The following is a 13,744-nucleotide window of genomic DNA, read 5'->3' as shown; positions in this document are numbered from 1 at the left end:
TGTTGAGAGTGGGGTCAGGCTCTTCAATTTAAGATCTGGTTTATGTCTAATATACACTACTTCTGAAAAACAGGCTGATAGCAGTGTTCTTTGCCACAATATTTTTGAAATACGTAAATCTCTTTTCTTAACTTCTTTTATTATTTTGAATGTTGAGACCGATATTTTGCTGACCAAACGCTTAAATCCCTTTAGCGAAGCGAAGGTACCGCTAACAATTCCTGACGAAATAATGTGCTTAAGGTCTCAGGAGAGAATTTGTTGTCAGTGGAGAAGCTCGACCTCCCTTAATGCCCCAACTTCTGGCCCGTGTCCTGGACTGCAGGACTCTCTGGCTCCCTGTGCCATCACTCCAGGCCAGGCTGGAGCTCCTACTCCTAGGTAGAAGCTCAGTAACGTGGACCCCAGGCATACCGATTTATTTGGAAAGCAAGGTCAAATGTGGAAGTAAATAGGTCTAACTTGAGTAAAATAATCTGATACAGAGTGAGTTTGGCTGAGTGTGGCCCCAGGCGACCTGCTGCAGCCGACCCCGCTTTGAACAGAGTGGCTGGACTGGGCAACCTCCGGAGGTGCCTCCCGACCTCGGCAGTGCTGTGAAGTTAGTGTATTTATTAGTGCAGTGATCTTGTCGCCAGTCATAACACAGGAAGATCATCGAAGCTGTTACCTTCTTCCTCATATATGGAAAGGAAGGATTAGCTCCTTGATTTAGAGAGCCTGCAGATCGCACGGGCAAAACCTCTGCTCAGTCAGATGTAAAAGTAGTTCTTTCCTAATAGCTACATGTTTGTTAAAAGCTAGTTAATGTTTACTTACTGATAGGCTGGATGGGCAGTCACTTGCATAATAGGAATTTTCTTCAATCATGGGTCACAACTATGTGCAAAATTCCAAGGAGTAAATTCAAATTTTAAGCATGCTGCTGCACTCTAAAGTAATTAACCTGGGCCCAGTCGCAGTATGTGGCTTCCAGTTCCACAAGGTCAGTCAATGGCAACTTCAGGCTCACTGTATACTCCACTGAAGAGTGTAGACCTGCATTTAGGTTGGCAGTTTCTGATTGTATCAGCTCCTGCTGCTGACGCTGACAATCTTGATATCTTCTTGCAAGAACCTTTCTGTTCAAGGTAGCTGAAAAGTGAAATTGAGAAAACCTCTCTAATCATAAAAACACTGAAGGTGCTACATCATTGACTTGATGTGGAGTCCCGTATGGAATCATAGCCCTGCAGCTGTGATCTCAGGATTTTTTAAACTATATTCTTGAGTTAAGATTTCCTATGTTTTGCTGCATTTTAGCTCATTATGAGTTCCTAGTACTTAGCAAAAGGAGGGGGGGAATGCAAACAAAAGCAAACTTTGCTGTTCTTTTCTAATATTCAATGCTATTTGAACAAGTAAGTATTCTGTCACCTGTCTCCTAAATATGATATATGAGGCAAGTTTTGTTTTTGTTTTATAGTGTTTTTCATCTTATGGTCTGCAGATCTCTATAAGTCCCTGTCATACTTCTACCATGTCCGTGAAAGACAATCAAGGAAAGCCAGACCATCAGTAAGCCTAAACTTTATATAAAGAGCCTGCAGCACTGTTGGGAATTTTTAGGGATCTGCAAATCAAAAAATGTGGAAACAACTGTCTAGTATAGGTGAATAAAAACTCCGTATTTATGTTGTGTAAGTATAAGTACAAGCTAAAACACAGGTTAGGTGTAACATGATAATAAATGGAAGCTCCGCTTCTTCTGCTCCTCTTTTTCCTAATATCTGTATTTCCTGGGATCTTTTTTACTGCTGGCCTTTCCTAACCCCATGTCTGTGTTATGGCTCCAGTGTCCTTATGACCTTCCTGCCGTGGTTTGGAGTGTTTTTTTCTTTTGCTAATACTATGTTCCCATTCTAGTGTCACTCTTCAAGTACAGTTCTCAGCACACCAAGCAGCATTTCAGCAGTTCTTGGTGATCTCTGCAATACAGAGCCACAGCCTCAAGGAGTTTGTGGTAATGGAAAATTACAGTTTGTCAAGAAGGCAGGAACTTCTTAAGGTATTCCTTTTTACAGTCATGGGAGGAGAATAAAATAGTTTTTTATTTCAGATTCCCTGCTTGTAAGTTCATGCGTGACCATCCATGAGAACACAGTTCAGCAAAATGCTACCTGATTCCTGGAAGGTAGCAACTGTTATGTTTAGGGAGCTCCTCGACACCTAAAGCTTTTGGTCAGAGAGGTTCTAAACTCTACTGGTTATCCATACTAAATAATTTCTTTGCTTGTATCTCAGTAGGCACACAGAGAATTAGCACTTACTGCCACAGCATTCTTGTTGTTTTAACTTGATGTGGATTTAGGGAAAAAAAGCCATCCTGGAGGCTCTCAGATTCTTCCAGCATCCTGCTAAAGCTCCTGCATCTGTGCTTACAGCTAAAGCTAACTGAAAGGGTATGGTAGGTGTTTAGCCTTTTTAGGAGCCATTAAGTGTTTCTACAACATTTCCATAGGTGCTTTCCTTTTATGAAAACATACTGTTAACCTGGTTCGGCTGTGAAGATAAGCTTCCAAGTGAAGACAAGTGCAAGAGATTTAACTGATCGTGCAGTTTTAGGATGTTTTGAGTATGTGAGGCCTCTCAAAAATTATGCTTTTTTACAGTTTTCCAAGTATGAAACCTTTACTTATAAATATACCAGAAACAATTGACTCTTTAAAATTGGTCAACAATGTGTATGCTGTATTATTTTGATGTGGTTTGTATCTTGCTGCAACTGTAAAATACTAGGACTCCAGTAAGTGTTGCAGTTCTTCAGCTTTTCTGAAATTCTGGCCAGTCGTCCATATGCCCGGTTGCTCACTTCAGTGCTAATTTTGAACTGGTCTTTTTTTTTTTTTCCCCTCTGTGTTAAATGTCTGTTTATATTTTTCAGCTTCCCATCACCAATATTTCTTGGAATTGGACAGGTATGTTCCCAAATAAAGCATACTAAGTTTGTTGATTATGTTGTAAATTAAATTCCTTTAGCATAGAGATATATTTTAGAAGGATAGATCCCTGTTATAATGCACTGCTACTCTTCTGAATTAGTCACACTGTAAGGAAGAGTGATTTGTTTTAATGAGATGGAGGAAACTTCAAGTCAAAACTATTGCCTAGGAAAAGTCACATAAAGGACTGGAAATGCTATTAATCTTCACTTGTAGAATTCAGTAATTGAGAAATCTGGCCTTCAAAACTATCAAGCTTCCCAGGAAGTGCACAGGTCCTGGGAAAGTCCTTGAGCATTTGTGAAATATGTGAAGAGGCAGTGCCTCTGTAGAGGCAGTAGACAAACTGCCTATGTATTTCCTAATAAATCTTCTTCTTCGTTCCATTGCAGTTTTCTGTTAGGACTGCCACACAGTTTTGGTTCTTTGTTGCCTTATTTGCCTGTAAGCAATTTACAGTGCTGCAACAGAAGTAAGATGTTTGTTGGTAGATATCATTGTAAAACAAAGGTTCAAACATTTGTGCACATGGCCCATAAAAAAAAAAGAATGAGCAACTCTGCAAAGGGATGGCTAGGAAAGCTGGAGCCTTGAAGCAAATATTGTTTAGACAAATACATGTAAAAGAAAGGATTTATTTTTTGTCAAGGTGACATGATAATGAACAGGGAGGAAGAGAAGAAAACAGGCTACTGCAATTCTGATATCTCTGCTGTATGGTGTTGAAGGGAATAAAATGTCATATCTTTGCTGTGAAAGGTGGAGAGAAAAAGGGGTTGGTATATCAGGGTGTACTTTAGGATGACTCAGGGAACCACACATCTTTGGGGAGCTCATGTTTCGGTGGAAGGCAGAGTGGAAAATATGATAATAATTCATACTGCAGGCAATGATACAGCCTTGTTTCTTTGCAGAACCTAAGACTCAATGACATTTCCATGCTTTTTCACTGACCTGTCCCAGATTTCCCTAAACACTTTGAAAAGAACATATGAGATGATTTAATCTCTAGATATAGTCTCTAGAGCACTGTTTTACCCACTCCTTGCAGATTTACAATTATTGTATTTTTATATAAGGAAAAAGTAATAATTTTTTCCTTCTCATGGCCAACATTAAACTCTGGTGGCATATATTTGCTCAGATACTCTCCTTCATTCTGATTGTATGCTTATTGTTTTTTGCCCACTTGCCAACAGACTGATCCATGCCTGATCTCCTCTCACATTACCAAAAAAGCCGCAAGAGTGATTCCACAGACATGACATAACACTTCGCGTGAAACTAGCAAGATTATTCTGGGGTTGAGTCCCATTTCATTTTCTCAGCTACTTAATGAGCCTGTGTTGTTTCACAAGGTGCCACTTATTTTCTCAAGGCAGTAAAAAATATCATATTTATATTGCACTTTTAAATAAATAACAGGCAAAATTGGTAAGACAAAAAGATTATCCCAGTTTATTCATTGCATGCTGTATCATTCTTTGAAACACGTAATATCTAGCATTTGTCAGACACATATAATGATTTTGTCTCTGAAGCAGTTTTTTCATATATACATTAGGATTTTGCTCTTATATGAGTTCTTTTTCTTTTTGTTTAGATGACAGCCACCATACTTATCTTGTATGTGTCAAAATTGAATAAAATTATTCATTTCCCTGATTTTGACAAAAGTATACCTGTGAAGGTAAGGATTACTTAGGTCTTCATGTTAATAAGAAAATGTTAACTCTTATGATGGTGTTCTTTCTGCGGGCTTTTAAAAAAAATTTCTAATGGAAACAGTATATAAAAGAAAACCAGAATATAACTTTTGATTTGTTTAGCAATGTTATTGTCTGTATCTTTGTTTCATTTCCATATTGGATTGAATCATTTTAATTTCACTGTAATATTCTTGCTGTCTGTCTGTRGAGACATCTAGTGTTGCTTGGTTATGTAGTACATGGAAAAAGATGCTTTAGACACTGTATTTTCAGATAGCAGGATGAACTTTTTCAGATAGCTGAAGTATTTTTCAGCATTTATACAGCTCCCTGTGGGGTTGATGTGAGATCTGTGTTTAAGAGAGAATTTTGGTCAGATTCATAGGATGAAGAGAGGTGCTGCTTGGAAATGTGAATGGGCATTGTGAAAAACCAGTAGAAAAAGAATAAATCATTGATTAAAACCCCAAGCAGCACTTCACTCCAAAGGTACTATTTCAGCTCCATAGAAGGGGCTAAAATAATGCCTACTGAAAGGCATTAGGTAGGGGCTAGCTGAATTTTATAGACAGAAACATGTATACTATGTGGATATTACTGTATGCAAGGACACCCAAACCAAAATCAGGATTCTAGTATGTCAGATACTTTACATTGCATATAGGAAGAAACAGCCCTCATCACTAAGCATGTACAGTGTAACTGGGCAGGACTGAGAGAGTACAAGAGAGGGTCTTTTTGTATCTCAGACTGGAGACAGGTCTGAATTCACTGCAGCCCTGACCCTGCACGTAAGTAGATTTTTGCATCCATGTGCAACGTTGCTGATGGTTTGCTGTGGTGCATAAGCCTGCATGTGTATGTCTTGTTGCAGGATATTGGCCAGTGTTTTGCTCCAGGATATGGAGGCAGTTAGTTCCCAGCTCTGCTGCAGAGCTCAGGTCTCCCAGCGTTTCAGGCCAGAATCTTCACTGCAGAATCTTTTTTTTCTATCAGTGTGAGTTTTACTATGAGCAAGTTGCAACCTAGGTGCCTGATTTGGTGAATGCTGTGTATTTTTTAATGCATGTTGAAATTCCTGGGATCTCTGCTTGTAGTAGTCTTGTAGGAATATCTAATTGTCAATTATAAACATGGACAATTCTTATTTTTTCCTTAATATGAATGAGGAGGTTGTCCCAGTTGGTAGTTTTGAATTCCACATAAAAAAAACTTGTCTAAGCCCCCACATCCTCCCTAATCCTGTTACACTTCCTACTGGAGACTTCACCCTAACCTAAATACAAAGGCATTAAAAAATGTGGCACCCATTTTCTTTTTCCTAATAATATCTATCCTTTGAAAGACTTTACAGGTTATACTGGGAGTAATCAGCACTGCAGCATTCAGCAATTGCATATGGCTTGTAGTGCAGGATTTGGCTAGTCACAGTGAATCAGCTGCATTGCTCTTTGATTTCTTTACTTTGTAAAGTACTCTTTCACTGTAATAAATAACCACAATGTCCTGCCTTCACTGGCGTTAGGGTTATCATCCCTGTTGATTCCCAGACTGCTTTACAGCCTCAATGTTTTCAGCTAGAGTTTTAAAACGCTTATTTTAGTGAAAAAGCTTTGGAGTTTTTGACCCATTTTAAGTAAATATTTCAGTGATCTCTGAGGTTGTGCTAGATGAAGGGCAGGTGATTGTAATTTTGCCTTCACAACAGATGAATTTTAAAGGAAAGAGAATATAGTATCAGCTCTGTTTTCATCCTATATATGAACACTATTTTAGTCTGCAGAAGGAAGAGGCAGTGTACTATATTGTTGCAAGCTCATGTTTTTAGGCTGCGTATTTGTTGCTGTTCCTTCTCCCCTCTCTCCTCTTTGCTGTGAAAGAGTGGCATAATTTTTTCAGGTAGGTGAAAAGCAGCCCACTCCTCATTATGCTTTTGCAGCACACAAAGCTTTGAAAGAACCTAGCCTCTAACAAGCACGGTGTCTCCTGAGGACATACAGGTACAGCAACCCCAGCTATTGCACACGTTGGGGTATAGGGTGTGTTTTGTCTTTCTGCCAGCTCCACTGGCTGATATTGAATGGGAATACATGCACGTGCCACCTTTGTCCCTGTTACTTACCTTGGTTGATTTTAATCTTCTGTAGCTTTTCTGTAGTGGAAGAATATGGACTCGGAACTGTAGTTGACTCTTGCGGGGGATCCCTGTCTTCTTGGGCATTTTCTTAAGGCTGTGAAGTTCTATTATTGTTTATCTGTATTGTGTTAGGGCCCATATATTCCTGTGAAAGTCAGTGTCATTGTGCTAGAAGCTGGGAATGCTAAAGTTTTATCTAGCCCTAAATACTTATCTGTCCTTTTGACTATCTCAGATAGCGTAATTCATTAGATAGATTTAAAATGATATCTCTTCCAGGCATACTAACATATGTGGAGTATCCAGAGAAGCATAGCATACTTGCAGCTTATTCATTCTTTTACTCTTCCTGTTCTCTTGCTTGTTTTATTACTGTTATTAATATTACTTTTAAACCTAAATCCAAACATTAGGGTATTAATCTGAGGGTTAAAGTAATTAAAATAAAATATATAATTTAATCTAAATAGACTCTAAGTCTCATTAGAGGTAAATCACTGTTTTTCCACTGAAATCAGTGAAGATAGGGTCATAAATGGCCCATGACCAAGGGCTGCAGATCAGTTTGCACCACAGTTTTTTTTCTTTTAACACCTCCCTCTTTTTGCTGAAAGTATATCTAATATTACAGATACCAAATTCTGTCAAATAAAGCTTCTCAACAGTGCTTCAAAACATAGATCTAATCTGAGTTGTGCTTTTAATTTTATCACAGTTATTTCCTCTGCCTCTGATTTATGTTGGAAACCACATAAGTGGATTATCAAGTACCGGCAGACTCAGGTACAGTAAACAGAAGTTATAAGTAGACTCTTTGGCTTTCACCCTTTTTTGGGGAAGGGGAGTACAAAATAAACACTTAAAAGAAGCATTGCATAAGAACTTAAACACATAATAATTTCAATGGATGATGTCTGTCCAAACCCCTGATACTACTATGAAACTCTTACCTAGACATTTGATCTGTTTACAAGTTACATGCTTCTCTTGGGGGGGTTGAGCATGGCCTGTACCGAGAGAAAATCAAAACTGTGCTACAATGGAAGTGCTTTCCATTTTTTCCAACTTCTTTTCCCCTCTTATCCGCGTGCCCAGCTTTTCCTGGGTGACCTAAGCAGAGGGATTAAAGCTGTAAGAAAGACTTTTTTTTGAAGGAAGAAGAATATGTAAAAGATTCATGCTGTGATATTGGCACAAGTTATTGAGGACAGTCTGAGTGATGGAAGAAGTCCTGTGCAGTGGGGTGGTGGCAGTGGTGTAGCCCTACCAGGGGCAGAGACTGCTGATGGGCTGGTGGGCTCTTCCCTGTAAGCTGCTCTCACACTGTAAATGCGCTGTAAACGTATGCATTTTGTAGAGGACCTGCTATAATTGATCAAATGACCAAATTCTCCATGGAAGAGGAATGCAGAAGCATGATGACTATAGCAGTATCAGAGACCGTTGGGGCAATTTCTTGTACATTATTACAGACTCCTGAGGATTTGATAGTAAACTAAATCAAAATTGGGAATTTTGTAGGTTTTCAATACTTCATAACTTTGAGAGGCTGGAAGAGAAAATACATTGCTTTTTATCTAACAAATGAATTTTCTCTGACTAGCGACATGAGGCACCTGGTTCTGCACATCTTTGACTTACACATTCACAAATCACCGCACTGAAATGACTTTTTAAGCAGATAAAAGCTTGTGTTCAGCAGTGTTGTTGTAAATAGCACTTTAGCCAATATTAGATTATTTTAAATATAAATGCTGAATCTCCTCCTTCTACAGCTGATATAATTGTGTTAGATTTACTATTCATAACTGATTTTTCATAACAAAAAATAGGAATGGCTGCAGTGTTTCTATCATTAACATTTTGTTACATTATATGATGATTGTTTACGTTATGAAATTTTCCACCTTGTCTGAAGCATCTACAAGGTGTAGATGATCTCTGTGTAAGTTCAAAATGGCAATTTGTTGTAATTAAACTCAATGTTATGATTTGTATCATATATTAATGCAACTACTAATAGTTATCTTATAATGGAGGATTAATTTTTCCAGCTGTCCATGCTTTCAGTTTTCCAAAGTATTAGATGCAAGCGTTTTCTCAAATTGATCCAAAAGGTTTCCAACTTTGAGCAGACCAACAATATGTTGTACAAATGTAGCTATTTGTTTCATAGTTGCAGTTGGTCCCACCTTTCATGTATTTAGTATATTCTTTATTTTCTTCTTGTGGATTTATTTTACGTTTTCTAAAGTACAGCTTGTTTGCTAAGTGTATTTGCTTTGTATTTTATTTCTGGTATATGTTTTCAGAGAGAGGTTTATTGCTTGTCCTTTAAGTTTACAATAGAGATCTTCATTACTTTGTCCAGGATTTCTGCAGAAAGAATTATTTCACTTGGGTTGTGATAGGCAGAAAATAGCATTTGTTCCCTTTTTCTGATATGAAGGGACTTTTTAGGAGGTAGCCAGTTATGGTTGTTTTAAAAATTGGCAAATCTCATTCTTTTCAATGATTTGGTTAACTAATCTTCCTGTAGTGTCAGACTGACATTTTTATGTATGGTAAGAGGCTGGGAATTTGTTTTGATTGCTTATTGCTAGACTAATATTTTCATCCTCTGCTTAGTAAAATTAAATAAGAATTAGAACGTGTGAATGCCATTAACCTGACCCTGCACTTGGATTTTTTTTTTTTTTTTTTTTTTTTTTTTTKACRGTTTGCCGATGTTTACAGTGCTCAGGAAGTTTACCATTCCACTTACATTACTGCTGGAAATCATCATACTTGGGTGATCTTTTTTTTTCCATTTTTACGATACCTTTATTTTAGATCATATCAAATTGTGTACTTGTGGCATCTCATCAGGTTATTGGATGACTGACTTTTATTGTCAGATAGAGAGAAGCAAAGTGGTTTTATACAGCTTTTTTTTGAAGGCACAGATGCATGTACTTTAGTGAATACAGGAAAAAAATTCTGCTTGCTCTCATTTACACAAATCAGTCTCTTGACTGTTGCACAGGAATAAGGTAAGCAGAATGTGACTCAGATAGTCTTCTTTTAGGGGTTGCCGTTTGCTGGTTTTAGTCTTGGAGGCCCCTGTGCTGCAAACTGCTTCAAGCAGCCAGATCCTTATATCTCAAACCAATGATGATAGTATGGCAGTCTGCATATACAGAGCAGCTTTCTGGGTCAAGGTCTTAACACAGGCCAGTTTAATGAAACAAAATGTGTGCTTAGGTTCCTTCAAAAAATCTTTAATTATAAATACATCAGTTTATTTTTTATGAGAAATTAAGATTTTTAAAATATTGCAACTTGGGATCATTAGTTTCAGTTGTACTATGGCTTGCAAGAACAGATATATGAATATGTAACACTTTCTGTTACCAGCATAGCTCTATCCAGGTGGCTTGTGCTTGGATAAAATCAGGTCACAAGGGGAAAAACAGCTTGCTGAAGCTGAACCCAAGCAAGATGAGAGCAATGGTCAGAGGAAAAGCTTTCTGAAAAGCCCCCATTAGATTGCCATCTCCTTTCACTTGAAGCAGCAAATGGTCAATTTGATTCTTATTTCAGGATGCTCCTGGATTCTTTGCTGAGTATAAGTTTTCATAGGAAAAGCAGAAGTTGCCATCTCCTCCTCTTGGCCCAAGGATGCCCTAGCAAGGGAGGAAAATGTCTCTCAGCAAAGCTGTCCTCAGTTCTCAGGTGGACTGCAGCAGTGTGGTGCATGAGTGCAGGCAAATTCCTAACCTAAGGGAGGTTTAAGAGCAGGATGCTGTGCTCGTGCAAAATGCCACAGTGTATTTTCTCAGGACTGGAAACAAGAGGACACTGGAGAGTCTATACCAGCTTACCTCAGGATTTCAAAAGCAGTCATGGTTTGGGTTGTTACCTTCAAGGTTGATTATGATCAGAGTCTGGTATATCTGAAGGTTGCCCACAACTTTGTTGTTGAGACAGTGGTCCACAGCTGTCCTCCTTTGACACACAGGATTTCTTCGAGAGCAGTAAACACTCATTTTTGATGGATTTTTTTTCTCTCGGGCCAGACCAGAGCTATTGTTAAGGAACTAGGAGAATGCCTGTATGGACCATTGCAGTATGGTATAAAAATGCTTATGACATTTCTAAATAAAGTAGCATAGGTATAAGAAGCAGTATAAAGATATGCTTTGCCCTACTTTGCAGCAGGGCTAATGTAGACATACTGAAGAGCATCATAAATGTCAATGCTTTCCACCCCAGGCGCAGGGTTTCCATTTGACTTCAAAATAAGTATATATTTTAGAAATACCCCAGATGCTGCGCTATATAGCATCTTCCCCAGGAAAGGATGAGATGACAAACCACCCAAGAGATATGTAGTGATTTTCCTTTAGTGAATTACTGGAAGACACTGAAATATGTCTGTTATAAGTACTAATATAGGGTAGATGGCAATTTGTTCCAGCACTCATATTTTAAACCTTAATCTTTATTCTGAAAATTATTTCATAGCAGAATGTTTGTGGCGCTTTATCAGTCTCTGTTCTCAGGGCCAAAGTCTGACAGTGTAAAAGAGACAGAACTTCCCTTAGTCAGTAATGTCGCTTCTGTAAGGCTGTCAAGGCTGTGTCCTTCCATTAAATGTTCTGTGATTAATGATTGCATTGAAACTTTTCAAGCAGACCACCATTTAATCTCCTTTTTTAATAACAAAAATGTGAACTGTCCAATTTTCGTCTACAGGAAAAGATATCCACTAAGTATTATAGTCAGCGTATTAGCTATCATTCTCGGGGCCTTCATAGCAGCTGGGTAAGGCTTTCATTTGTTTATACTAAGTATAATGACAGGAGGGTTTTCTTGCTTGCTAAGGGCCAAGTGGCCCTAAATTGAGTTCAGTTACTCCGGGTGAAGCTGATTTGGAAAACCTCTCTACTGACATCACTGGGAGATGCAGTTACACAAAGGGAAAAATCAAACACCAGCTGGAAATATTTTGGAGCTTCTTTTTTTCTCCCTAGATATTCCATGTTTGCAGAAATATAAATGAAGCAAGTTAGAACTATGTGAGAACTACTGCTTTCCTTTTACAGTGTCAGTATATTTTAATGATCTTAGAAAAATATATTCTTGTTCTGGGTAGAAAGAGGGATCTTTTAGTTGTCAGATACTGTTTTGAGTTAGGCAATGTCTACTTCTTTATCACTTTGAACAAGTTCAAATATGAGATAAGTTCACAAAATACTCATCTGTTTCTTCTGCTTTTTCTATTTGAGAATTCCTTTACTTAAATGAAAATGTAACGTTATTTTTATATTTTTGGCTTTGCTATGTACGAAGGTAAATAATTTCCATGTGATGTGACTTGGACAGAGCCACTTCCTATTAAATAAATTACCCTATGTCCATGAGGTAACTAAGTCAAAACAGAAAAGATGACAATATGTCTGGTCTGACTATGAAAAACAAGTAGTCAGATTTTTATTTCCTACTTTTCGTGTTAAAAGAAATAGATAAATATATTCAGTAATAATTGGACAACTTGTCAGGATTGAGACATGAAAATTTTCACCAAATGAGAATCAAACATTTCTTTTCACCATACTGCGTTCTGGGAACTCTCTGATGACTTGTTTGTTATTTTGATGTGAGTGGAGAAATGTGAAGTATCTTGATATACAAAAAAGACTTCAGGCAAAGCCTGTAACTTGCTGGAGTTCTTAGAATTTGCTTTTCCTCATCTATGTTATTTTTGTAGGTAAACAAGGTAGTGCAATGTACTGTATACTGTTTGTTTATTTACAGTATATTATTTATTTTCAAGGTCTGATCTAGCTTTTAATCTGGAGGGCTACACCTTTGTATTGCTAAATGATATCTTCACAGCAGCAAATGGAGTTTACACAAAGCAGAAAATTGATCCAAAGGTAACTGTGGGGTGATTGGGTTGAATTTAGCATTATGAAAATATGGTAACCAGTTACTTATTTTATGACTTTATGAATGTACTGCTGTGACCTAATGAATTGTTTAATTTGCTTTCATATTTCACTTGATATATGCATCATTAATATGGAACAGTCTGGGGAAAACTTCTTATGAGTATCTCAGGCTAGGCTTGGCTAACAGTGTATTTTATTTTCTCCCAAGTCTTTGAGGCAGGGATTATAGTGGCTTTAAATTGTTGCTTTTGTTTAAAAATATATATATATCCCCCAAACAAAAGCAAATTATTTGCCTCTAAGCATGATATATAACTGAGATTGCAACTTTTTGACCAGACATACACTTTAAGTGAGGTTTATGTAAAATAAACTTAAGGTGAGGAATTGTGACCTCTCAAGTTTGAGTCAACAAGTATTAATATCATCACAGCCACAACAACTGATACCTTCGTTGGCTATCTAAAAGCAAATCTACACTATACACTGATATGCCAAAGAAATAGATGATACCTCATCCATTATAATTTAAATGTTGAACAGGCTGCTTTTCAAATACAATGCCAAGAAAACATAGCAAGCTGTAGCAAAGAGCAGTCTTTGACTGAGGTTTTGTCACTGACTTTAGAGGGTCAGTCTGTACAGTGAAAATATATATCTTCTAATAATCTCAGAATCACACTGAATCCAGACTCTGTACTTTGCTTTATGAGCAATACTTAATGGCTCCATAGGTTTCTGGAAAGTATAGGCTTTCATTTTAAAGGAAAAGCTAAGCCCCAGGGGTTTGCTAAGTAGCACGGCTGAATCTGGAGTAAGGAAAGGCTGCTTTTGCATTCTCCTAATCCCCCTCTGCCTTTGCATCAAGCAAGATAACCAACAGGGTGTAGAGGGTCCTTCAAGCTGCTTAAAGTGGCATCAGTTACTGATGACTCCAGATGCTCTGTTTAGGAGCCAGGCCTTACTCATTTTCCTACTACA

At 37.8% G+C, this 13,744-nt stretch overlaps 1 protein-coding gene across 4 annotated transcripts in view; it reads left to right on the top strand.

The window, feature by feature from the left end:
* Positions 1-13,744, top strand: part of SLC35D2 (solute carrier family 35 member D2) — a 49,469-nt gene continuing 35,725 nt past the window's right edge. The window contains exons 1-7 of one of the 4 annotated variants that reach the window (XM_026088467.1): positions 1-1,557; positions 2,924-2,957; positions 4,585-4,671; positions 7,543-7,609; positions 9,546-9,618; positions 11,565-11,633; positions 12,646-12,748. In XM_026088467.1, the coding sequence (XP_025944252.1) occupies positions 1,520-1,557; positions 2,924-2,957; positions 4,585-4,671; positions 7,543-7,609; positions 9,546-9,618; positions 11,565-11,633; positions 12,646-12,748 (471 nt within the window). In that variant the 5' untranslated portion in view covers positions 1-1,519. Of the gene's footprint in view, positions 1,558-2,923; positions 2,958-4,584; positions 4,672-5,439; positions 5,482-7,542; positions 7,611-9,545; positions 9,619-11,564; positions 11,634-12,645; positions 12,749-13,744 lie in introns of all 4 variants that reach the window. The other 3 variants (XM_026088469.1, XM_026088470.1, XM_026088468.1) reach the window with 3 other exon arrangements.

This window comes from Apteryx rowi, unplaced genomic scaffold (assembly GCF_003343035.1).
Source record: "Apteryx rowi isolate R43461 unplaced genomic scaffold, aptRow1 scaffold_77, whole genome shotgun sequence".
Classification (NCBI taxonomy): Eukaryota; Metazoa; Chordata; class Aves; order Apterygiformes; family Apterygidae; genus Apteryx; species Apteryx rowi.
The sequence above is the reverse complement of the archived record's forward strand: the minus strand, read 5'-3'. Positions and strand labels throughout refer to the sequence as shown.